Source organism: Carassius carassius, chromosome 44 (genome assembly GCF_963082965.1).
Source record: "Carassius carassius chromosome 44, fCarCar2.1, whole genome shotgun sequence".
NCBI classification, from domain to species: domain Eukaryota; kingdom Metazoa; phylum Chordata; class Actinopteri; order Cypriniformes; family Cyprinidae; genus Carassius; species Carassius carassius.
Window position 1 is genome coordinate 1,573,865 of NC_081798.1, and position 26,435 is coordinate 1,600,299.

A 26,435-nucleotide genomic window follows, 5' to 3' on the forward strand; every position below is an offset into this window, starting at 1 on the left:
TGTAACTTTTTTAATTACTTTAATAAAGTAATGTAACTAATTACTTTTGGATTACTTTTCAAAATTTCTAATGAATGTTTATTTGCAACTGTTAATCATTTTCAAACATTTACACCATGCAGGTTTAACCTTAAAGTAGTGCTCAATACTGTCAGACTTTCACCATCCTTCATCACCTGAATTAAGATGATCACATTTGAACACATCCACCACAAAATTAGACTTTTACTTTGAGATTGATCTGAAGTTCAATGCAGATTTAAAATCATGAGAAATTGTTTACAGATACTGTTTTTGAAACCAAATCTTTGCATAACTACAGTATATGAAACACTGCATCTAACAATGGTTTGGAAAAAAAAATAGTTAATAAAAAAAATAAAAGCATATGCACCAACTCAAATACAGTTATCTAATAAGTATGTGTCCAATTTTGTGTACTAAACTCCTGAAACATTGGTGTCTTTTTATGATATGATGATAGTTTCTCAAAATAAGTAAGTGACTCACAGCCGTTCTAGAGATTATATTTGTGTTGAGGTACTCATATATTGAGGCAGCAGAGGCTAAAAACACTGCGAGCTTCAGTAGGCCTGTGTAGTAAATGAAACCACATGTCTGTGCCATTAATTTCCACTGGGAAATGAAAAAAAATTAGGCTGGGAAATCTCACACTCATACACCCACAACACATTCTGAAACAGGGACAACCCTATCTTGTGTATGGACCTGACATGATAAAGATTTAAAACCTTAGGTTGGGGACATGCAACATAATTAAGAGTTCTCTCCTGAACTGCATCTTCACTTCCATTATTCATCCATCTCTCTCATGACTTTAATACTGAAGCCCAACCATTGCCAGTCATGACTAGCCGATTCATTTCCCGGTTCTCCCGATGGCCAGTCTGCGCCTGATTTCCACAGACACGCAGAACGTGCAGGATTCATATATTTTCATTTTGCGGCTTAATATTCACAGATACTAGTCCATATCGCGTTTTGATTGAAGTTTAATGACCTACTTTTTGTTTATTCGTCCAAAATGTGGCATATTCCGTCCGCGTTTGGCTAAATTCCGTTTTTATGACTGGATTCTATGAACCAGACTGTGTTTTCCGCATCGCGTAGATTATAGGGCCGTATGTCTCAGTGCAATTTGGGAAATAAATCAATTAAATCTGTATGTGGATGTGTGTAAATATTCAAATGTAATCCCCTTTGTAATCTTTAAAATTTCATAAGTGACTAATTTTATTACACATTTTTTCTTAGTAACTGTAACTGATTACAGTTACATTTATTTTGTAATTAAATTACGTAACGCCGTTACATGTAACTAGTTACTCCCCAACACTTGTAAATATACAGAGAGGAAAATTGCAGTAGCCAAGGCGAGCTGACTGAAGTTATCAAGTACGCTGCTGTTTGCAGATTTACCGGATTTGCGTCGTTGCGGACATCACACTCCCGAGTCGAATGCACAAAGTCTGAACTACAGAGGATGCACGTCCAAAATCAGCGTACTTTGTATTGAGAAACACACGCAGACCTACGTCACCAGTCTATTTGCCTAATCTTCCCGGTTCTTTACACCGCGGTGGAAACGGAGAAAGCAACAGGTCTGGGGGGAAAAAGTTCCTGGGAAAAAAAGTTCCTGGTACAAATTTTCCGAAATGCTCAACTTTTCAAACCAGTCATTCAAGCAAAGAAAGAGCTCTTTTTTTTTTTATTAAAGTAATTTTCGAATAATTATTTCAAAAGCATTCAGATTTGTATTTGATTTTAATTATTGTGTCACAATGCAAACATTCCTAATGGCCCCAAAAAAATGTATTAAAGAAAATAATTAAAAATGCATATCAGTTATACAAAATAGTTTTGCTAAATATTTTAAATTTTTATTAGTAGCAGAATAATTATATAATTTTCATTTTTTAAATTATTTATTTTATTAAAATGCATTGTTAATTGTCATTTTATTTTATTTGTTTTGTCACAATGCAAAAATTCTTAATGGTCCTAAAAAAATATTTGAAGATAATAATAAAAAATGCATAGTTGTCTTACAAAATATGTTTTATTTTATTTTATATTAGCAACAGAGTAATTATATAGCACTCATTGTTTTAATGGTTTAATTTATTAAAATGCATTGTTTATTGTTAATTTTTTATTTTGTCGCAGTGCAAACATTCTTAATGGTACTAAAAAACATAATTAAAGAAAATAATTAAATGCATATTCATCTTGCAAAATATTTTTGTTTTATTTAATATATTATTTTATATTAGTAGCAAAATAATTATATAGCACTCATTTTAAATGATTTGTTTTATTACAATGCATTTTTAATTATTTTATTTTATTTATGTTTTCACAGTGAAAACATTCTTAATGGTCCTAAAAAATAATTAAAGAAAATAATTAAATATGCTTATTAATTTTACAAAATATTTTTGTTTTATTTAATGTTATTTTATATTAGCGGAAGAATAATGATATACTATAGCACTCGTTTTTTTATTTATTTATTAAAATGCATTGATAATTTTATTTTATTTATTTTGTCGCAATTTACACATTTTTAATGGTCCTAAAAATGTATTGTAAAAATATAATTATTATTAAAAATGCATTTTCATTCTATAAAATATCTGTATTTTATATATGAGTCCTAAAAAACAACACATTTTATTTTTATTAAAATGCATTTCCAAAATACAAAATATTCAAATCAGATGTTCAAGCTAAGAAAGGAACAAAAGTTATCAGTTTTTCCTGCTGACTGTGTTGAAATATGTCATTGTACCCTGTCCAGGAAAAACATGCATTCTGAAAAAAGTTTATAAATGTGATTTGCATCTGAACCCAGAGGAAAATTGTGATATTCATAGTTCAATCTTTTACAGTTCAGAAGGTTTAGGAATCCTTCAGGTATAGTTGTCATCCTGTAAGTGTTTAGAGAGAAACATCTCAGCTTGCTGTCTATGCGAATCAGTTGAGATATTAATGAGATCTCATTTGAGGTCTTTCATTGTTTGCTGCATTTGGACACATTGGGCATATAGCAGAAGGAAGAAACCCCTCAGACGTCTGATGTGTAGGAGTGTGTATGAGCTTGACAGGAGAGTCGATGCTTCGATGTATGATTTGCTTTCATAGCTGTTCTGTCTCCTTTGGAAAAATCAATCATCATGCACATGCTGTTCAAGTGTGTTTCTCATGGTCTACAATGCACTCACACACACATATACACTCACCATGAGCTTCAGAAACACCACACAGGAGTTCAAAAAGGAGTATATATATATATATATATATATATATATATATATATATATATATATATATAGGAAATGTTTTGCATGAAGAAAATGAAGTAAATGTTAGCACCCAACATGTTTTACGTTGTTTTCATTATTAAAAATTTAAGCACATTTACCCTGGTGAAAATTACAGTAATTATTAAAAAATAAAAGCTCTGAAGTAAAATTACATTTTTGCACCTAGGAGAGAAAATGTGTGCAAATGCTGCTAAAAATGTTTTATTAAATAAAAATAAATTTTCATCATGCAAAATTACTTTTTTTTTTTAAATTTCACAACACAAATATTTTCAATATTTCGTTATAATGTATTTTCATTAAACAATATATATATATATATATATTATATTTTATTTCATTTCATTTATTGTCCTATTAATTTACATTTCTATAATTTTTTTATAATCATACACATTTTTATTTTAGTTTGTTTAATTTTTTACATTTGCCTTTTTAGAATATTTATTTTATCTTATTTGATTTTGTTGTCCAAAACAATTGATTAATTTACATTTATGCAGTCGTCATTTTTAAATTAATTTCATTATACAAAATTCTATTTAATTTTGTTTTAATTTTACATTTTCCTTTTTAAATATATTTTTTTTTTACTTCATTTTGTTGTCCTAAACAATTTATTATTTTAATTTATGTAATCTTTTTTTTTTTAAATAAATGTCATCAAATACATTTTGTTTTAATTTTTAAATTTGCCTCTTTTAAATATATTTTTGTGAAATCCATTTATTTCATTTCTTTTTTTTAAATCAGTTTCATTAATACATATTTTATTCCATTTCAATTTCAAATGTTTGTGTGGGATTGTCTCGGGGTCAGACGCAGGTCTTTAAACGGTTCCAGCTGTGGATGTTCTTGGCCTGTGTCCTGCTCGATGGGCAGATGTTGCTCTTCCTCTGTTTGTTGTGTTTGGGGTCAGACTGTCACACGGCCTCTCCCTCCATTCTCTCTCGCCTCATTCTTGTCCTTCCTCCTCCTCCCTCTCGCTCTGTCCAGCAGCTCTGTCCTCGCTCATCCTGTCCTCTTTAGTCGTCTCGCTGCAACAATTGATTCAGACACTTACGTCTGTGTGAAGACCAGGAATGCAATAACAGGAAAATTGGGAGGATTATAAATAAATAGCTGTATTCGAACTGCTCACCCGAGGGGCGGAGCATAAATAAACACACCGCCGCCTCGCATTGTTCGCTGCGCTTGATTGGTGGCGAAATCGTCTGCTCGCTCATGAATTATGGGAGAATGGTGTAAAAGTCCAGAAGAAGAGTTGGCAGGGAGAAGGACTGGGTCTCGGGGTGAATGTGTGGCTTCACACAGACCATTTGGTTCCTCATAGAAAAACAGTTGGTGGTATTTGGGAATGTTTTTTTGGGGGAAATGTTGCAATATTTGTGGATCATTACAACAGCCTCATTTCTTTCTAGAAGATCTAGTTCATACCAGTCTAAATGTAGCACATAAACAACAAAGTTCAGCTGTGAAATCTGTTGGCAAATCATGATTCTGAGGATTATTTTTTATTATTATTGTTACATTGATTGGTAACCATAACCATACAGTTGAATAACTACACAACCTGGAAAAAATTTTAAATAGTTTATCATGGGAAATTATTATTATTATCATTTGTAATTTAAGAATAGTTTTATTTAAATGATTATTATTTAAATTATTTTATATAAAATCCTTTGTAATCAAATTAAAATACATTTTAGGTAAGTGTATTCTTCTTATTTTAATATATTACAAAGGTTATTTTATTTAAATTGGTATTAAAATTATATTTTTATATTAAATAGTTTTGAATCAAAATGAATTAAAAAGAATTTTGTATTATTATTTTGTATTATTATATCATTATTATTTAGAATATTATATATAAAATTATAAACTATTATATATGATATAATATATAATAGTATATAATATTATATAAAAATATAAAATAATAATATTATTATATTATTCGTATTATATTATTATTTTTTTATTAGTATTATAATTTTGTATTATTATGATCATAATCATCCATCGTTGTAGAAGTATAGAAGTCTTTAAAAAATATATATTCTGAAATTTCTATTTTGTATAAAAATGCTAAATTGTAAACACATTTTAATTACTATTTTAAATGTATTAAAGTATTTTATTTAAATCATTATTTAAATACTATTGTTTTTTTGTAATTTATTTGTATTTATAAAATTATTAAATGATATAATTAATAATATTTATATTATTAAATATTAAATGATTTTAGAAAGGCCTAAGTTAATTATAAAAGTTTTACAATTATATTTTAAGTCATCATTTAAATTATTGTTATATATATATTTTTTTTATCAAATTAAGTTACTGAAATTGTGTCATGTTAAAAATTATATTTTTTTCTATTCTAAAAATTGTAAAAAAAATTAATTACTTTTCTAAAAGTATTAAAATAGCATTTTATTTAAATTATATTTTTTATATTACAGAATTCTTTATTAAAATATTTTTTATTAAATAAATGGTTTTAGATAGGCCTAAGTAAATGTATTATTATTCTAAAAGTATAAAATTATATTTTATTATATTTTTCCGTATATTAAATCATTTTGTGTTATATTACATTTTAGATAATTGTATTATTTTTATTATTCTAAAAGCAGTAAAAATTGTATTTATGATACTATTCACTTTTGATCCTTGTTGTAGTTTATAATATTGCTGTTGCTGCAGGAGCGATTTTCCCACAATTATGTGCATGCTCTTAACTGTAATAGAAAGCATTGTTATTGAGAGTTAATTTCTGTATTGTCATCCTGCAGACGAGCGAGAGGCCGTGCAGAAGAAGACCTTCACCAAATGGGTGAACTCACACCTGGCACGCGTGTCCTGTCGGATCACGGATCTCTACATGGACCTGCGGGATGGACGGATGCTCATCAAGCTGCTGGAGGTTCTGTCCGGAGAGAGACTGGTGAGTTTGACTGATGATGTCATTGGCAGGGGGCGGGGCACTGCCCATATTTGGGCGTGTGTTATTATGATGTCTGTTTAGTGTGAGTCAGATCCGTCTCTCAGATAACTGTGTTTGGTTTCACGACCCCAGTAGTTTTGCTTCACTCAGCTGATTAACCCATGTGAGTCAGATAATTGCCTGAAATGGCTCTTTCCTGTCCAGCAAGCACAAGCTTTGGAGAAAATAGGCTGTTAAAACTCCAGCTTTAGGAGTTCATTACTCATGAACTTACTTACAAAAGCACAGATGGAAATCTGTGATCCGATCACAACAGACAAACATAAAGATAACGAGAAGAATGAACCTCATGTCCAGATCATATTTCACAACAAAATAAAAATACTACAATAGATTTTGCATAAAGAAAATTATGCCTTTTTAGGAACATCACTGACAATGCCAAAAATTACACACACACACACATATATATATATAGATAGATAAATACAAATGAAAGATGTTGCATTATTTGTCTACCAGATAATACCAGACTGACATAATGAATACAGTGTATTCAAATCCTGTCAAAGGATATTCAGTGAAAATAGTTTGCCGTGTTTTACAAAAAAAACTGATATGTATGCATAAAACACAAATGTCTTTCTTGGTAAGTCGCGATGGCTGGCGTTGTTCATTAGTCGGGCATCGACCAATAAAATGTCTTCATTCGCACCTTAGCCCCACCCCCGGCTCTGCTCCTTCACATCTCCATATACAAGTGCACAAGTGAGTTTTGCAACAGGAATACTGCAAAAGGAATAGCAATAGTCTGAGCGCTAGGATTTGAACTTGTACTGCAGATCTGAGAGGTTGCTGAGAAGTGCTGACTTGATGTTGTGCAGCGAAACTGAAGTAAAGTGTAAAAGTAAATATGTCATTTTCTTTGTGTGAATCTCGTTCTACACATTTGTGACTATTAATCTACAACTTCCATTTCAAAACACAGGTGTTTTGATCATTGTCTGTGTGTGCAAATTGAAAGATTCAGCTTTTCACATCAGCTGTGAGTGTTAATTTCAACTATCAAATACGAATGCTAATATGACATGTCCTCACATTCAGATTTTCAACCGCTCGAGTTATGGTACCGATTTACCTCCATAGAGAGAGAGAGAGTGAGTGAGTGTGTGTGTGTGTGTGTGTGAAGGAGCCCCATGTGTAAGCGCAGTGTTTATGTTCACACATGCTTTCACTATCTCTCAAGGTTCACGATAAGATCACTCGTCAGTGTGCCAACAGAGGAGATGCCTTCTTCACCAAGGCCACGAGTCACATCCTAAACTGAGATGTGTCAGTGATCTATCTCTCGTGCTTCCTCTCTCTTTTCTCTTGCACTGACTCAGTACGGTCATGGCTGCTTTTGGCAAGCAGTCGAAGTGGGGCTTGTGTTTCAAACCCTATCAAGCAGCCCGTCTAGATTGGTTTACACAAGCGCTTCGGGCAAGTCCAGAGGAAGAAACCTTTACCCAGAATGCATCAATACCAGCACTGACTGTGATTGTGTTCGTGCTCCATTTCATTTACTATAGCAACCATTTACTGAAAAATAACACACTCATAAATTTCCTTCAAGTGTGTCAGTACTTCCCCCTTTATCTGTTTAATCAAACTATTTCTGTGGCCATAATTCATCTGGCAGACAGTGAATCTGTCCATGGCTTTGAATGGCTGTTTTGTCATGACTTGTCTTCACAGATACAGCAAGTTCAAGCATCCAAACACAACACTGATTCATCGCAAATATATGCTCGATAATGAACTAAAGAGAAGCCATAAGCTTTGCAGTAGTAGCAGAAGTAGCAGATAGAGTAATAGAAAAGGTTGCTTATTACTTTCTTGTCACTCTCTTCTGCTGTTTCGAGGGTTTTGTTTCTGGATATCCAGTAAGGCTTTGTCCTCTGTGAACAGAAATGATTGTAATTTGGATTTGATCAGATGCTGAGCTTTCATCTGTGATCTGATCGTGTGATTGGCTTATCGGACAATCACTCTTGCTTTTACAGAAAGGCTGAGCTGCTTTTCTGATGCAGCCGCCCGATAGAAAACTGCTGATGTCATGCCTTGCACCGCAGTCTCTGCAGTGTGTGTGTGTGTGTGTGTGTGTGGTCCTCTCACCCGCTCTGAAAGGAACGTACCACCTCCACGTCTCAGAGGGAGGATGGATGTGCACCTCTCGTTCTGCGCCGCTGCCCTGCAGCTCATTAGTGAAATGCTGTCCCTTCACCTCAAGCTGAGGATCAGCTGCTGATTGAGCCGTCTCTCTAAGCATGATGGGATAGCCAATCCTCCAGAGACGCGGGCCGCTCGACCCCTGCTCTCAAACTCATCCATTATATCAAACAGCATCTTTCTCCAGATTATAAATGATGTATTGTATGTATATTTAGAAATCAAAAAATATAGTGAAAACTTGTGTATAAAATAATTTATTATCAGATAACAGTGGCAATAAATATATATTATTTAAATAACATTTTCTATTATTTATATTTACATATTTGTTCATTTAACATTTAATTTAAAACACATAATATGCATTTGTATTTATTTATTGTTGTATTATTTCTTCTTCTTCTTAAACTTCTTATTACCACAGTTTTTTCCAGCTTTCTAGATATTATTTAAATGTGACCCTGGAGCACAAAATCAGTTTTAAGTCTCTGGGGTATATTTGTAGCCAACAGCCAAAAACACATTGTAAGGATCAAAATTATTAATTAATTTTCTTTTATGCCAAAAATCATTAGGATATTAAGTAAAGATCATGTTCCATTAAGATATTTTGTACATTTTCTACTGTAAATATGTCAAAACTTAGTAATATGCATGGCTACGAATTAATTTGAACAACTTTAAAGATGATTTTCTCAATATTTAGATTCTTTTGCTCCCTCAGATTCCAGATTTTCAAATAGTTGTATCTCAGACAAATATTGTCTGATCCTAACAAACCAGACATCAGACATCACATATATACTACATAAAACATAGCATGTAGGCTACTGTATATACTATATGCAGCTTTCTCCAGACATGCAGAGCAGCCACACCTCAGTTCAGAGTCTCCTCAGAAACATCACCCGAAGCACAACGCTGTTTTACAACCTGCTTACTCAGTACCCATTTCTACGTGACCTAAAAACACAAGAGCTCCAGGAAAGTTCATGCATATCCCTACGTGCAAAGTTATTTTAAAGAGTTCTGAAGAACTGTGGTGACTCTGGTCTTCTTCACTCGGCCTTAATGTAAAAAATAGCACGTTCCCTCCTGAGGCGTTGAATATATCTAATCATTTGACACACAGCTTTTCCTGTGAGACCTTCTTTCCTTCCCAAATGTGTCAGAAAGAAAAATAGCCGCTGAACCTGTCTGCAGGCCGTGCTGTGCTGAGTCTGACGGCTCGAGTTACTGGTTTCTGCATGCAATGGATATCAATATTAACCCTTACCGTGCTCAGATAAAAATGCATTGGGAAACTAGCATGCATGCATGTTATAAAGCAGTATCATTCACACACATGTTCTGATCTGTGCACAGCCCAAGCCGACGAAGGGCCGCATGCGAATCCACTGTCTGGAGAACGTGGACAAGGCCCTGCAGTTCCTCAAGGAGCAGCGTGTGCATCTGGAGAACATGGGGTCACATGATATCGTGGACGGAAACCACCGACTCACGCTCGGACTCATCTGGACCATCATCCTCCGCTTCCAGGTAAAGCATCTTCAGATGTGATCATCAGCATGTGAGGGACATTAATGGACAAATGAATTTGAATCACATTAATTAGTAAATAGAAAACAGAAAATATCTGGTTTCTATTTGTTTACAATTTAACGCTTATTTTCCTACTTGGTATAATGCTGTACTGAAAGTAAAAAGTAAAAGTGCTGTATGTATGTTTATTTAAAAGTATTTTATTGTTTTTACTTTGCTTTCTTTATTTACTATAGTACTGTACCGTTAGATTTATTGTTTATATATATATATATATATAAAGCAAAATATTCAGTTTATATCACTTTACATTGTAAAATGTAATACTTACTATAGTATAGTATAGTTATAATTTTGTATTTAAATCTTTCTTTTACTTCGAACATATTTTGTTTCTATAGTTTGTTCCTACTTGCTTTAGTACTCTACTATTGAATGTATGATTTATTTACAAAAAGTCCATTGTGTTTACAGATCCAAGACATCAGCGTAGAGACCGAAGACAATAAAGAGAAGCGCTCGGCCAAGGACGCGCTGCTCCTGTGGTGCCAGATGAAGACCGCAGGGTGGGTGGACGTCCAGAATAAAGACACAAACATGTCCGAGTCCTTGATATCTGACAGCTCTGCATTGTGTTTCACAGCTATCCCAACGTCAACATCCACAACTTCACCACCAGCTGGCGTGACGGCATGGCTTTCAACGCCCTCATTCACAAACACAGGTAACAGCTCCAGTTCACCTGCATCAAAAATTCTGCTTTGCAATCTTAAGCTGCTTCATGCTTGCAATGTGTCCAGGCCAGACCTGATTGATTTCGACAAACTGAAGAAGTCCAACGCTCACTACAACCTGCAGAACGCCTTCAACCTGGCAGAGCAACATCTGGGGCTCACCAAACTCTTGGACCCCGAAGGTAAGAGCTCTCACTGCGTCTGCATCACTGTAACTCCTCAAGAAAGATGATAGCACACTGTCTTTTGTTGCAGATATCAGCGTTGACCATCCCGATGAGAAGTCTGTCATCACTTATGTCGTCACATACTACCATTATTTCTCCAAGATGAAGGCACTGAAGGTGGAGGGCAAACGCATCGGAAAGGTCTGCAAAAGACTAGAAAATTGTGTTTTCTATGAAAGAGCATTAATGCATGCTATTTATTTATCAGTTAATAATAAATGTAAGTTGAAATATTGCTATTAAAATAAGAATAGGGATGCACCAATATGAACATTTTGGCGATACAGATAACATTTATACTTTATAAATGAAAGCCGATAACCGATATTTTGGCCGATAAATCTAAATCCAAATTTGTATATAATTTTTGAGATTCTGATTAAGTCTCACCATTAAAATCCATTAAACACTTCAACATAATCAAACATAAAGCAGCCTCACAAATATATAAAATAATGCAAACAAGTCCCTAGACAGCATTACTTGCATGTAAAGAATCTTTTCTTATTGGTTTGTTAACGATAACATTAAAATAAATATATATCGGCTGAAACCGATATATATTTTGTCTTACATTTGTTTATTAATAAATATCTCACATAGCAAGTTTATTTCAGTCTTATGCGTGTTATTTATTCATTGTTTATCAGTTTTGTAAGTTTTATTTAATATTTTTCTAAATTAAGTTTAAATATTTAGATTAAAATAAATTTCAATTTAAACAAATAAATAAAAAAAAACAATTAGAAATGGAATTCTCATCTTAATATGTACATACTATACATGCAAATCTTAGAATATTAAATCTGTTTATTGACTGATTATTTCAGTCTTATGCACAATTTTTATTTATTTTAATAGGAATAATTTAATTTATGAAATTTTACTTTTTCATTGAAATGTTGCTATTAAAATAAATACATTATTTAATTAATTATTGATAAGTCAATTATAAAACATGAAATCATCTCTTTCATCTGTTTACTTTCTGAACTGTAATAGGTTTAGTCTTTGTTGCATATTTTGAACCAGTTATAGCTACATGGAATGCCACATTATGTAGTGATTCTTGTGCGCATTCAACTAAAGATGTGGTAAAATGTCAGTAAATGACCTAAAGCTTGATCTTTACCTGCTGTTTAGCTGCTATGCAGCTTGTATCTCCTTTGGGAAATAAGATCTGTTGGTCTTCACCAGGTCCTGGACAACGCCATCGAGACCGAGAAGATGATCGAGAAATATGAATCTCTGGCGTCTGATCTGCTGGAGTGGATTGAGCAGACCATCATAATCCTCAACAACCGCAAGTTTGCAAACTCTCTGGTCGGAGTCCAGCAGCAGCTCCAGGCCTTCAACACTTACAGGACCGTAGAGAAACCACCCAAGTGAGTGTCCGCCGGAAACACAACACAACACGCCTGAAATGAACTGAATTTCACTTTCAACTCTTTCGCCACAGATTCACTGAGAAAGGCAACCTGGAAGTACTTCTGTTCACCATCCAGAGCAAGATGAGGGCCAACAACCAGAAAGTGTACATGCCTCGAGAGGGCAAACTCATCTCAGACATCAACAAGGTGAGAACGACCTCGTTTTCATTTAGGAGCTGCACGTGGGGTTTTCAGTGTTGCTTACAAATAAATTATCTTCCTTTGATGCATATTGACACTACGATACAACCCCAGTGTGTTTAGTAATTACACTATTTTATATTCAGACATTTACTTCATTTATTCATACGGTTGTTTTAGTGTCACGATCAATTGCATTCAAAATAAAAAGGTTTTTGTTTACATATTATATGAGTGTGGACTTTGTATATTTATTTTGTATTTATGAATTCAAACACATGCATGTACATATTTAGAAATTCATATTTAAATTAATATATAAATTCAAACACGTGCATGTACATATTTAAGAAAAATATTCTGTTTATATATTAAATATATTTACCTTTAACATAAAATAAACTGTATATACATGTTAATATTTTCAAAATATAAACTGTACGTGTGTGTGTTTATAAATACATAATATATTTAATACATCATATATTATGTAAACAAAAACGTTTATTTTGGATGTGATTAATCATTGAATAGTACTAGTTTATTTACAAAAAAAGTATTTTATTATTATTATTTATTGTAAATTTATTTGTTAGCTGCAAGTCGTGTTTCAACTGGCTAGGATTTATTATTTATCTACAAACAAATAAATATTATTACCTTGGATTTTTCCTTATTTTGGTGTATTTTGTGAGGTTAAAAATATGGTGCAATCACAGTATTTTTTGCAATTAGATGCAAATATGTATATGTGTGTATTTATTTATACATAATATAAACAGTACACGCATATAAATTGCATGAACAAATATTTTTATTTTGGATGTGATTAATCACAATTAAATGCAGAGAATTTATTTATAATATATATATATATATATATATATAAAACTGTTTATTTCATTTCTTAATTGTATTGATATGTTGTTATGAATTATTCTAAATGTATTTGACAGCTGTGGTTTGATTCCGAGGTGTTTTCTGGTTGTGTCAGTGTAATGTGTTGGATGTGAAGCTGGAGCTGTGTTGTTTTCTCAGGCGTGGGAGCGTCTGGAGAAGGCCGAGCACGAGCGTGAGCTGGCGCTGAGGACCGAGCTGATTCGACAGGAGAAGCTGGAGCAGCTCGCCAGACGCTTCGACCGCAAGGCTGCCATGAGAGAGACCTGGCTGAGCGAGAACCAGCGCCTCGTTTCACAGGTTCATCTCACCACAAACAAACACACCACTGCATTGTGGGATACAGCTCTGCCAGGATTTAATCCTATTTTCTGACCTCTGGTGGTCAACATTCAAATGACACAAAACGCACATTTTATAATTTATGCTTTCACTTACTATATATATATATATATATATATATATATATATATATATATATATATATATAAAGTATTCATATTTTAAATATTTTTATTAAATATTGTTATTACTTATTTTGAATTAATATTATTTATATTTTTATTTATGTAGTTCTTTTTTTCATGAAAACAGTCTATAAAATAATATTTTTCATAATTTTGCCACAAAATATTTATTTACTTTTATTTTAAACATGGTTGTAATATTTATTTAGTTTGTGTTTTTGATTTTCATATTTATAATATATGATTGCTATTATTCATACAGTTATATATTGATATATTTATCTATTATTATTATTATATGAAAATATATGATATATAAAGCTCTAAATGAGCATTGTTCATAATTCTACCACAAAAAAATCTCTGCTTTCTCTAAACATACATCCAAAGCAATAATTGTGTGTAAAGATAAAATAAAGATATTTATAATATATTTTAAAAAACATTTTATTTCTATTGTTTAATTTATTATTATTATGCAGTTAATATATATATATATATATATATATATACAATTTATTTATTATTTATTATTATTATTATTTTTTTTTACCTTTTTAAACATTTTCAGTCTTTGAAAATCTCACAAAATTTAATGAATTCACAAAAAAAATAATTGTCCTAGAAGGTTCAAACAAGTAAAACTAATTTCTTTCCCATGTTTATTTTCTAAACTTTCACATTTTTTTCTGCAGGACAATTTCGGATTCGACCTCCAGGCGGTCGAGGCAGCTACCAAAAAGCACGAAGCCATCGAGACGGACATTTCGGCGTACGAAGAGCGTGTGCAGGCAGTGGTGGCCGTGGCCAGAGAGCTGGAGACGGAGAACTATCACGACATCAAGCGCATCACGGCGCGTAAAGACAACGTGCTGCGTCTGTGGGAGTATCTGCTGGAGCTGCTCAAGGCCCGCAGACAGCGGCTGGAGATGAACCTCGGCCTGCAGCGCGTCTTCCAGGAGATGCTCTACATCATGGACTGGATGGATGAGATGAAGGTGAGTGAGGAAGACGAGGAGTGGAGGAAGGAGAGGGAGCTGGAAGAGCTAAAAACAGTGATGCAGAGTAATCACAGAGAAATCACATTTAAAAATTAATTTTTAAGCAATAAAAGTAGAAGAAGAATTTTTTTTTAACCATAATATTTGCTTAGATTGAGGATGCTCTATATGTTTTGGGTCCTATAGATGCACTTCTGTTTTTGCAATAATCATAATCATAATTTTAAAACTCATTTATTATTTTCCCTCGATATATATCTTTTTCATTTTTAAAATAGGTTGCGCAAACTATTTAAAATATTTTTGTTGTGTACTTCTGTACAAAAAAAAAATATTTCTTGTAAATATTCCGTTTTCCTATTTCGGGTTAATACATTTTAATTTCAGTTTTAGCAATTTTAGTGCTTCAAATTTTATTTTTCAGTGTTACTTATTTTAATGAACGAACCCCTTTTTTAATAGTTTTAGCTTCAGTCTGACAATTAGTTAACAATAAATACACAGCCTGACGTGGAATCCTCAGGGTTATTATAATTAACCGAAAGTAAATCCATAAAACTATTTTCGTTACTTGAGGTAAAATATATTTTAATGAATGTTTTTTTTTTTATGAAATAAAAAAATAAATCTTAAAACGTATTTATTTTTGCTAATTGCCAAGACAACATTTCTTTCTTTTATTTAATTTATCCTGACATACTCAAATAACTAAACCTGAACTGAAAATGAGCGAAAGCTATATAGACATAAAAAACTAAGAAAAATTAACTTCAAATTTACAAAAAATCTAAACCGAAAAAATTAAAACTAAAAACTAAAATTAATTCTAAAAACGAATGAGTATCTCAATAATACTGAGCCCAACAAACTGAAATCTGTCTGTTTTTTAAATTCACCTCTGACCTATTAAAATCCCAGAAGACACATATTATTGAAGCTTCAATGCTTCAATTCAAGTTCATTTGTATAGCGCTTTTCACGATGCAAATCCTTGCAAAGCAGCTTTACAGAAAATCAAAGTTTCTTCTCTATATTATAAATATATTGATGGAACATTGATGTCCATATGGAAGAGATATACAGTGACTTGAAGAACATGACAATCAATGCATCATTAGAGCCGACAGAATTTGGGGCTCACAGTGCCAAGACTAGACGAATGCATCAGCTGTATGTTGGATGTCCTGATCTGGTCTCCTGTCCTCCGCAGATGCTGCTACTGTCTCAGGATTACGGGAAGCATCTGTTGGGAGTAGAAGACCTGCTGCAGAAGCACGCTCTTGTGGAAGCCGACATCGGCATACAGGCCGACCGCGTCAAGGCCGTCAACGCCAACGCACAAAAGTTCGCCGTGGATGAGGAGGGTAAGAAGAGCTCCTTAGTCTTTATTCCTTCAGATACTGACTCATTCTTTCTTTCAGAATAACAATATCAAATAGTTCGACCAGGCTCAGTCTGTTCAGACTAGTTTTGTGCAGTCCAGAGTTCGATTCAGTTTAAGTGGTGTTTTTATTTCGAGGAAGCATGCAGAGCTGGTCCAGGTTGGGGTTCTCAAGGTTCCCACGTTCATGAAGAAGCTGGAAATAACGGGGAGTTTTAAACCTCTGATTCGCAGGCCAGGAAAAGTAATAAATTTAAACAGTCGTGGAAAAGTCATGAACATTTTTATAGTGAATATAAATTTCCCTGGTTATGCTACAAATGAAGTCCAAACCGCATTTGAGCTGCTTTTTATTAGTGCACATATAAAATAATAGTTTAAAATTCTGCATTACAAGATTAGTTCCTGACATCAGCTTTAATATATTGTTATAGTATTTATTCATATTTTGTATTCACTTTTACTTTCATGTTTTCAGTTTATTTATTTATTTATCTATAATTTAAGCCAGTTTATTTATATTTCAGTATTTATGATGAATTTTGTTATTATTCATTTCTATTAATATTTTATATATATATGCACTATTCATGTCAAATTTTATTATATTATTAAAAGAGAAATGGAATATAATTAAAAGTATTTTTTTGTGATTAAGCTCTAGCATTTATACTGAATGTCTTTAGATTACTGTTTTTTACAAATACCTAAAAACCATAGTTACTTAGTTAAATGTTTACTATACTATTGAGGTGCTTTGTGTGTTTTTTAAACTCATAATTTAAATGTATTCTACTATGGAAGACCAATTAAAAAGAAAAAAGATTAATTACATTTTTACCAGATAAAAATTAAGTTGCTAAAAGTTTTTGATAATGAAAAAACATTTGCATCTGCATCCTTACCCATGCTTCTACTACTACCAAATGTGCATTTCTAAAAGACAAGAAAAGTAATATTATCATTAATATTATCAGCTAACACAAACCCTTTTCTTGATTTGAACTCATTAGAACATGCATAAACTAAGAAATTAATTTTTCTATTAAGATATTTATTTTGTTAAGAAAAAATTAACAGTCTGGTTTCAACAACTTTAACCTTTGAGCAAGAATCTAGCTTTAAACTTAATAAAGATTTGACATTTATCGCGATTACTATCGATATCGAGTCCAACTGATATGAAAACAAAATCATGATGTTATTTTTTGGGCCTTATCACCCAGCCCTAGTTTCTTGCTTCTTTAATGTTTTCTATGTTCTCTGATTCGATGCAGGCTACAAACCCTGTGACCCTCAGGTCATCCGTGACCGTGTGGCACACATGGAGTTCTGCTATCAGGAGCTGACCCAGCTGGCAGCGGAGCGCCGCGCCCGTCTGGAAGAGTCCCGCCGACTTTGGAAGTTCTTCTGGGAGATGGCGGAGGAGGAGGGCTGGATTCGCGAGAAAGAGCAGATCCTGTCCTCGGACGACTGCGGCAAGGATCTGACGGGCGCCGTGCGTCTTTTGAGTCAACACCGTGCTCTTGAAGATGAAATGAGTGGCCGCTCCGGTCACCTCCAGCACACGGTGCGCGAGGGTCAAGCGATGGCCGATGCTGGGCACTTTGGCGAAGATAAGATTCGCGAACGCATCGCTGACGTCCAGGCCCAATGGGCCGCTCTGGAACAGCTGGCTGCGGTGAGGAAAAAGCGCCTGGAAGAGGCTTGCAGCCTTCACCAGTTCCAGGCCGATGCGGATGACGTCGACGCCTGGACTTTAGACGCGCTTCGAATCGTCTCGACTGCTGACGTTGGCCACGATGAATTCTCCACTCAAGCTTTGGTCAAGAAACACAAAGACGCCTCGGCCGAGGTCGCTAGTTATCGCTCGGTGATTGACGCTCTTCACGAACAGGCCCAGTCCCTTCCTCCGGAACAGGTGCAGGCTGCCAACGTCAACGAGCGACTAGCAGGCATCGAGGAGCGCTATAAGGAGGTCTCCGAGCTCAGCAGACTGAGGAAACAGGCCCTGCAGGACGCCCTGGCGCTCTATAAGATGTTCAGCGAGGCGGATGCGTGTGAGCACTGGATTGACGAGAAGGAGCAGTGGCTCAACAGCATGGAGATCCCAGAGAAACTGGAGGACCTGGAGGTCATTCAACACAGGTGAGAGGTCAAGGCTGTGTATTTGTGGTCATATTTATTACAGGCTTGTGCCAATTAGTTAAGATTCGTGGCATGCAAATTTAACTAACGTTTTGCAGTTTTTGAGCTATTGCTTGATTTGCATCAGTTTTAAATATTTGATGTTGGCTAGAGAAAACTTATCCAGATGGTTTCAAAGTTGTTAAATTAAATTACATTTTAATGTTAAATTTTAATTATCTTTAAAAACTTGAATCTAAAAAAAGTCGTTTTAGAAGCTTGAAGGAGTTTTAAGTTTGATTATCATTTAAAAAGCTTACATTTTGAAGCAATTTTAAAATGCAAGGTTTGAATGAGTTTTAAGTACTTTATAAAGCTAGAACTTTGAAGCAGTTTTTTATTTTATTTGAATTTTAGTATTTTTAAGTATGAAATGGTTAAGTATAAAAGGTTGTTTTTTTTCCGAAAAGGTCTTTAGTTTGAAGCAGTTTACTACGACACAATTTAAATAGACTTTTTTTAATTTACGACACTGTAAATAGACTTTATTCTCATGTTATTTCAAATTTAATCTCGTAGAAGGCCTACTACGACTTTATTCTCAAAATATGGTGTTTTAATTTTTACATGGTTTTTAAAAGTTGATAGCAGTTTTAAATTTGAAGTATTTTTTAAATCTTTCATTTAAAACAGTTTTAAGTTAAAAGTAGTTTAAAAAGCTTTAAGCAGTTTTGAGTTTGATTTAATTTGAAAAGTCTGAAGCATGAAGAAGTTTGTAGTTTGAAGTTGTTTTAAAAAATTCAAGGTTTGGAGGCATTTTAAGTTTGACAGTTTTTAAAAACTTAAATTTAAAGCAGTTTTAAGTTTAAAAGTTTCAATATGCATTAGGAACCAATTTTAAGTCTGAAGTAGCTTTAAAAAAAATTACATTTTGAAAAAGTTTTAGGTTTGAATATGTTTTAAAAATTTAACGTTTTCGATATGAAATAGTTTTAAAGGCTTGAAGCAGTTTTGAGTTTGAAAGTTTAAATATGTGCATTCCGAATAAATGTTAAGTTTGAAGTAGCTTAATAGATTTTGAAGCTTTTTCAAGTTTAAGGTAGTTTAAAAAGCTTTAAATGGTAGTTTTAAAAGTGTCGAGCAATTTTTTTAATTTTAAGTGGGATGTAAATTTTTATGCATTTTTAAATTAAGGAATTTTACACGTTTTTAAGTTCATGCAGCCACTCGGATAAACGGACTGCTGTCTGGTTGCTAGGTTGGTTCTTGCAAGGATGGTGCAAGATGGTTATTAGTGTGTTCTGTGTTGCTTTTAGAAAGTTTCTAGGGTGTCCATGAGTCTGAAGGTCTGAGACGAGTTTGGTGGATGTAGCTTGAAGAAAAATAATAATGACTTATTCGTTTAAGTAGTATAATTTTGGCTTTTTCAAGCCAGCGTTATTAGGAGCGTTTACCGCTACAGCTGTTCATGCTGAGTCACGCCGCTGGAGAACAGCAGAGAAATGATCATCTGAGCTCGATAACAGATTGAACTCACTCTAGTGTGGCCAGGTATCACATTCTCCTTTTCTCAAGGACAGATTGGCCCTGATTGTAAAACATGATTCTTCAGGACTGCTGATTGTTTGATGAAATGTTTTAATTACCCTCCAGGTTTGAGAGTCTGGAGCCTGAAATGAATAACCAGGCATCACGTGTGGCCGTTGTCAATCAGATCGCCAGGCAGCTCATTCACAGCGGACACCCGAGCGAGAAAGACATCAAAACCCAACAAGACCAACTCAACACCAGGCAAGTCATAGCATTCTCTGCTGGAGACAAATGTATTTTTAAGCTCTGTGTAGAAAGCACAAATACCTGCTGAAAGTACTAGTATAGCTGGTCACCAGAACATGTTGCTAGACACTGGTCATGGTCATATATATATATATAGTACAATTTTACTATGAGCGAAAAAAGCAGTTTTAAGAAAATTTACATAATATAGTTTTAAGAAAAAATAATATATTTTTATTTATTAATAACTCTCTCTCTCTCTCTCTCTCTCTCTCTATATATATATATATATATATATATATATATATATATATATATATATATATATATATAGGGTTGTAACGGTACGTGTATTCGTATCGGACCGTTTCGGTACAGGGCTTTCGGTACGGTGCACGTGTGTACCGAATGACCGAATGCAATATTTTGTCTGCGGAACATTTTCGTGTTTCCAAACGAACATATTAAGTGGCGGAAGTCTCCGCGTTCAGCGCAAATCCCGCCCTGCAGCTGATTCTAAGGCCGGTGACACACTGGCTGCGTGGCGTGAGCGTGGTGTTTCTGCTGCGTGTCAGTTGCGTGACGGCTGCTTCGTGTTTTCTGTGTCTTCACACACTAGAATCGTGTCTTACGCGGCGCTGGCACGCTGCTGCTACTGTAGGTGACATAGAGGGAGGCCGCCGACCGACCAGGCTCTTGTCTTCATGACAACAATATCTATACTTCATGTTGAGCATAAATATAAAGCCTACTGATAAAAGACACCGTCAACAGTATTGACGACAAAATAGACTATGTTTGACAGGTGCAATATGGCAGTGTGTCACCGGCCTAAGGTTTTCAAAAGGCATCACACGAATGTGAACATCACTACAACTAGGAAAAAAACGATTGTAATTCAAACGCAGTTCACGTCGGCATTTAAACAGACCTTTGCTCTTAATTCCGATCGGTCCAACGCAATAACGAAATCTGAGCAGGTCTAAAAACTGAAACTGTTGATGCTGCACTTTACACTTTGGAAAAGTTATATATATATATTTTAAATATGAGCAGGCCTACAATGCTGCACTGTAATCATAGTTATTTATTTATATTTTTCATTATATTATTATATGATATTGGTTTGAGACTGAGAGTATTTTATTAAGTGGAGAACTTTGCAGCAGTGTTTTATTTCTTATTCTTTTTTTTATTTTATATATACTTTATTAAAAAGTATTTTACAAAAAAGTAAACAAATTGTTAAAAAAGTTTATAGTAATAAACAACTTGCAGTTTAATGTTTCCATTTCTTTCCCTTACTGTACCGAAAATGAACTGTGACTTTAAAACAGGAGGTACGTACCGAACCCTGATTTTTGCGTACCGTTACACCCCAAATATATATATATATATATATATATATATATATATATATATATATATATATATATTGGCTCGCTAAATTAATAAATAAATCACTATTGTAACATTTCACTATAAATAAAAGATATTTAAGAAAAATACAATAGTTTCTCTTAATTTCTTTATTTGAACCGATCTTTTTGATAATTGCAATAAGCCATATTCTGATTCTGATATAATAAATGTAAATATTCAACATTAGAAATATTATTTTCATATTTTTTCACTGTTATATAAAAACATTTTGTTTAAGAAAAATAATTAAAATAAGAATCACTGTATCATTTTATTTTTTAATTGCAGTACTAATATAGTCTTATTTCATTTTCAAACCATATTTTTGATAACTGCACTATTGCATTGCAATTTTGGTTTACTAAAAAAATATATATATATATATCCTGTAAAAAAAATAAGAAGAATTACTATAGAAATACTTCATTGTAAAATAAAAAAAATCAGGCATTTAAAAAAATATATAATAATAATAATTCATTTATTTATTTTCAAAAAATGTTTTGATAATTGCACTGAGCCATATTTCAATCAGTTGTGCAGACCTAGATTTTGTTTTACCCATTGGGCTTCTTAAAATGGTACTCTCAAAATATACATGTGATCAGTTATTTGTGTTTCTGGAGGCTGGATCTATGACCTTGGCATTTCTTATTGAACACACGTTAACTAGCTTAACCATCCAATCATGCTGGTAAACTCCCTTTATTAGATGCATTGAGGCATTTCTGAACTAGCTCATAAAACTGGTAAACTGGAGCTTGATGCTTTTCCACAGGTGGAGTCAATTCCGCGACTTGGTGGACCAGAAGAAAGAGTCCCTCATCTCGGCTTTGGGCGTGCAGAACTACCACCTGGACTGTAACGAGACCAAATCATGGATCCGCGAGAAGACCAAAGTCATCGAGTCCACCCAGGAGCTGGGCAACGACCTCACGGGCGTCATGGCCCTCCAACGCAAGCTCACCGGCATGGAGCGCGATCTGGCCGCCATCGAAGCCAAACTGGGCGACCTCCGCGGCGAGGCGGAGCGCTTGGCCGACGAACACCCCGACCAGGCCAAAGCCATCACGGGACGTCTGGCAGAGATCACCGCCGTCTGGGAGGAGATGAAGGAAACCCTACGAAACCGCGAGGCGTCTCTGGGTGAAGCCAGCAAGCTGCAGCAGTTCCTCCGAGAGCTGGACGATTTCCAGTCCTGGCTTTCCCGAACGCAGACGGCCATCGCGTCCGAGGACATGCCCAACACACTGGCCGAGGCCGAGAAGCTTCTGGCCCAACACGAAGGCATCAAGAACGAGATTAACAACTACGAAGAAGACTATCAGAAGATGAGGGACATGGGCGAGATGGTGACGCAGGGGCAAACGGACGCTCAGTACATGTTCCTGAGACAGAGGCTCCAGGCTCTAGACACCGGATGGAACGAGCTTCACAAGATGTGGGAGAACCGGCAGAACCTTCTGTCACAGTCTCACGCCTATCAGATCTTCCTCAGAGACACCAAACAAGCCGAGGCCTTCCTCAACAACCAGGTAAGTTTCTTGAACACCAGTGTACTTTTGAAAATAAAGGGGTTTTTCAATGGCATTGATGGTTTCACGAAAAACTTTTAACTTTCGAGATTCCCTTTAGTTGAAAAAGTTCTGTGGATTATTAAAATCTTCTTCACAATAAGAAAACAATGTTTTTTTTCCGAACGGCTCACTGAAACGTTCTTTGGGAACCCCAAAAATGGTTCTTCTATGGCATCACTGCAAACAAAATAAGAAATATTACTATTCTAATTTAAAATTTTAATTCTTTTGAATATTTTAAATGAAAATACACTTTTTATCTTTATCTTTTTTCATTTTAAACCATTTTAATTACAATTGAACCATATTAGATTTTTTTTATTTAATAATTTTAATACAAAACATTATGCTTATATTTATATATATATATATATATATATATATATATATATATATATATATAATATTTCACAATAAAATTAAATTAAGTATTTGAGAAAAATAATAGTAGTTTTAATTTAAACTAAAATTCTCTAAATTTCTTCATTTTCAAACCATATTTTTGTTAATTGCATTAAGCCATATTGTGATTTTAGTTTACTAAATAAAAATGTTAAACAAAATGAGACATTTTATTATGGTAATATTTCACTGTAAAAAAAAACAACAACAACAAATAATCATCATCATCATTTTATTTTAAATTACAACAATACAAATATATTTCACACTAGGAAAAAATGGTTCTTTTAAGAACTGTTCACTGAAAGGTTCTTTAAGGAACCAAAAATGTTTTTTTCATAGCTATGACTACCCCCTTTTGGAGCCTTTATTTTGAAGAGTTTAAACCTCCCGTCTGAGTGATTTATTCTCCATGTTTCTGCAGGAGTATGTTCTGGCTCACACCGAGATGCCCACCACCCTTGAAGGAGCAGAGGCTGCCATTAAGAAACAGGAGGACTTCATGACCACCATGGACGCCAATGAGGACAAGATCAACAGTGTGGTGGAGGCTGGGAGGAGACTGGCCAGTGACGGAAACATCAATGCTGACCGCATCCAGGAGAGAGCAGCCTCCATCGATGACCGGTAACACTTAAACAAGTCCGAGTGAACAGATAGAAACAGAAATAAGATTGGGACTGACCTTCAAGCTTTGACCTGCAGGCATAAGAAGAACCGAGAGGCGGCCGTGGAGCTGCTCATGAGACTGAAGGACAACAGAGACCTGCAGAAGTTCTTACAGGACTGTCAGGAGGTGAGCTGACCCTGTTATTTTATTCGGTTCTATTCTATTCTATTCCAGTCACTGGAACAAGTGTTCATTTTAATTGTCATTTAATTCTGTTGTGTGTTTTTGGCATTTTTCGTATTCGTTTTAATGATTACATTTGTCTCTTTTCTGTTGTTTTTTTAATTATTAGTCTTGGTTATTTTAGTACATCGAGGTAAACTAAATTAAAATGAGAAATGAAATATTTTTTATTTATTTTATTTGACTTATTTTAGAATTGTTAGCATTTTATTTTTAGTTAGCTGTAATAACCCTGATATGATCTTTATGCTACTATTGTTTTTTAATAATATTTAGAATATTTGTTAAGTACTTATTTTCTATTTTTATTTTAATTACAGTTTAAGTCATTTTGATGATTGGATTTTTTTTTTTTATTAATTATTATTATTGTTTTTAAATATGTCTGTATCAGTTCTTATTATTTTTTAATAATTTTAGTACATTAAGTTAAACTAAATTATACTGAGAACTAGCTGAAATAATTTTTTTCTATATTTTATTTCAGTTAATTTTTTTGTGGTTTTATTTTTAGTTAGCTGTAATAACGCTGATATGATCTGGATACTACTATTGTTTTTTTTATAATATTTAGAATATTTTTTAAGTACTTACTTTCTATTTTTATTTTAATTACAGTTTAAGTCATTTTGTTGTTTGGATTTTTTATTTATTTAATTAATTGTTATTATTTTTTTAATATGTCTGTATCAGTTCTTATTATTTTATTACTTTTAGTTATTTTAGTACATCAAGTTAAACTAAATTAAAATGAGAATTAGCTGAGATATTGTTTTATATATTTTATTTTATTACTTTTTTTGGTTTTGTTGGTTTTGGTTTTAATAATAATAATAAAAAAGTATATGTATATATATATATATATATATATATATATATATGTGTGTGTATGTATATATATATATATATATATATATATATTTTTTTTTTTTTTTTTTTTTTTATTACAGTTTAAGCGACTTTGTTGTTTGGATTTTTCCCCCTGGAATTTATTTACTTGATTATTAACATATTTTTTTCAATATATCTGATAATTTCTTCTTATTTTTTATTTTTAGTTATTTTAGAACATCACGTAAAACTAAATTAAGATGAAAAATGTTGCTGAAAACTACCTGAGATTTAAAAAAATAAAGTTTTTTCCTTTAACATTTACTTATTTCAAGTAAAGAAAATGTATTATGCAGTTTCAGTTTTAGTTCAAAATAAGTCCAATCCATCCCATCTTAGCTTGACTGTTTTGTGTCCTCTGCTCAGCTGTCTCTGTGGATCAATGAGAAGATGTTGACAGCACAGGACATGTCCTACGATGAAGCTCGCAACCTGCACAGCAAATGGCTCAAACACCAGGCCTTCATGGCCGAACTGCAGTCCAACAAAGAGTGGCTGGACAAAATCGAGAAGGTCAGTTATCAGTGCATTTCATTTAATAGCATTCCATTTACATCTTAAATTATGTCGTCTTTTTTTTTTTTTTTTGCAATTTTACCAGTGTGAAAATCAAATAAGTAAATAGTTTTATATTAGACAATAAAAACATTATGCATTCAGTAATTCCTTAATGCATTGTGTGTTATAGCATTAATATTTAGACAATATACCTCATAAGACACAATTTAAATCCGGAAGGGAAATTGCATTGTTTTTTTGTGAGATATTGATTTGATCAGGATTTGAAAACCAAAATGTTGATAAGTGTTATACTTAGAACAAGAAGAAATATCTGCAAACAACGTAATAAAAATAAACGTAATTTAAAAGGAAGCCAAAATTATTTTTCTTTCATCACTTACATATTTTTTTTCTAATTTAAGTCTCACTCGCTTATACTTGACTTAATATGTCAGTGTGCATCTTTTATGATCAAAATGAGCAAAATTCAGTGTATTTTTTTCATGTAAACATGCGGTTGAGAGAAATCAATTCATGATTATAAGA

At 33.3% G+C, this 26,435-nt stretch overlaps 1 protein-coding gene across 1 annotated transcript in view; it reads left to right on the top strand.

The window, feature by feature from the left end:
- Positions 1–26,435, top strand: part of LOC132126855 (spectrin beta chain, non-erythrocytic 1-like) — a 70,350-nt gene that overhangs the window by 20,787 nt on the left and 23,128 nt on the right. Inside the window, exons 3-19 of the mRNA XM_059538408.1 lie at positions 6,155–6,306; positions 9,886–10,059; positions 10,537–10,628; positions 10,706–10,786; positions 10,863–10,978; positions 11,052–11,164; positions 12,221–12,408; positions 12,483–12,600; positions 13,633–13,791; positions 14,654–14,956; positions 16,170–16,323; positions 17,618–18,488; positions 20,121–20,258; positions 22,444–23,200; positions 24,069–24,271; positions 24,350–24,440; positions 25,755–25,901. Of these exons, the coding sequence (XP_059394391.1) occupies positions 6,155–6,306; positions 9,886–10,059; positions 10,537–10,628; positions 10,706–10,786; positions 10,863–10,978; positions 11,052–11,164; positions 12,221–12,408; positions 12,483–12,600; positions 13,633–13,791; positions 14,654–14,956; positions 16,170–16,323; positions 17,618–18,488; positions 20,121–20,258; positions 22,444–23,200; positions 24,069–24,271; positions 24,350–24,440; positions 25,755–25,901 (3,857 nt within the window). The remainder of the gene's footprint in view (positions 1–6,154; positions 6,307–9,885; positions 10,060–10,536; positions 10,629–10,705; positions 10,787–10,862; positions 10,979–11,051; positions 11,165–12,220; positions 12,409–12,482; positions 12,601–13,632; positions 13,792–14,653; positions 14,957–16,169; positions 16,324–17,617; positions 18,489–20,120; positions 20,259–22,443; positions 23,201–24,068; positions 24,272–24,349; positions 24,441–25,754; positions 25,902–26,435) is intronic.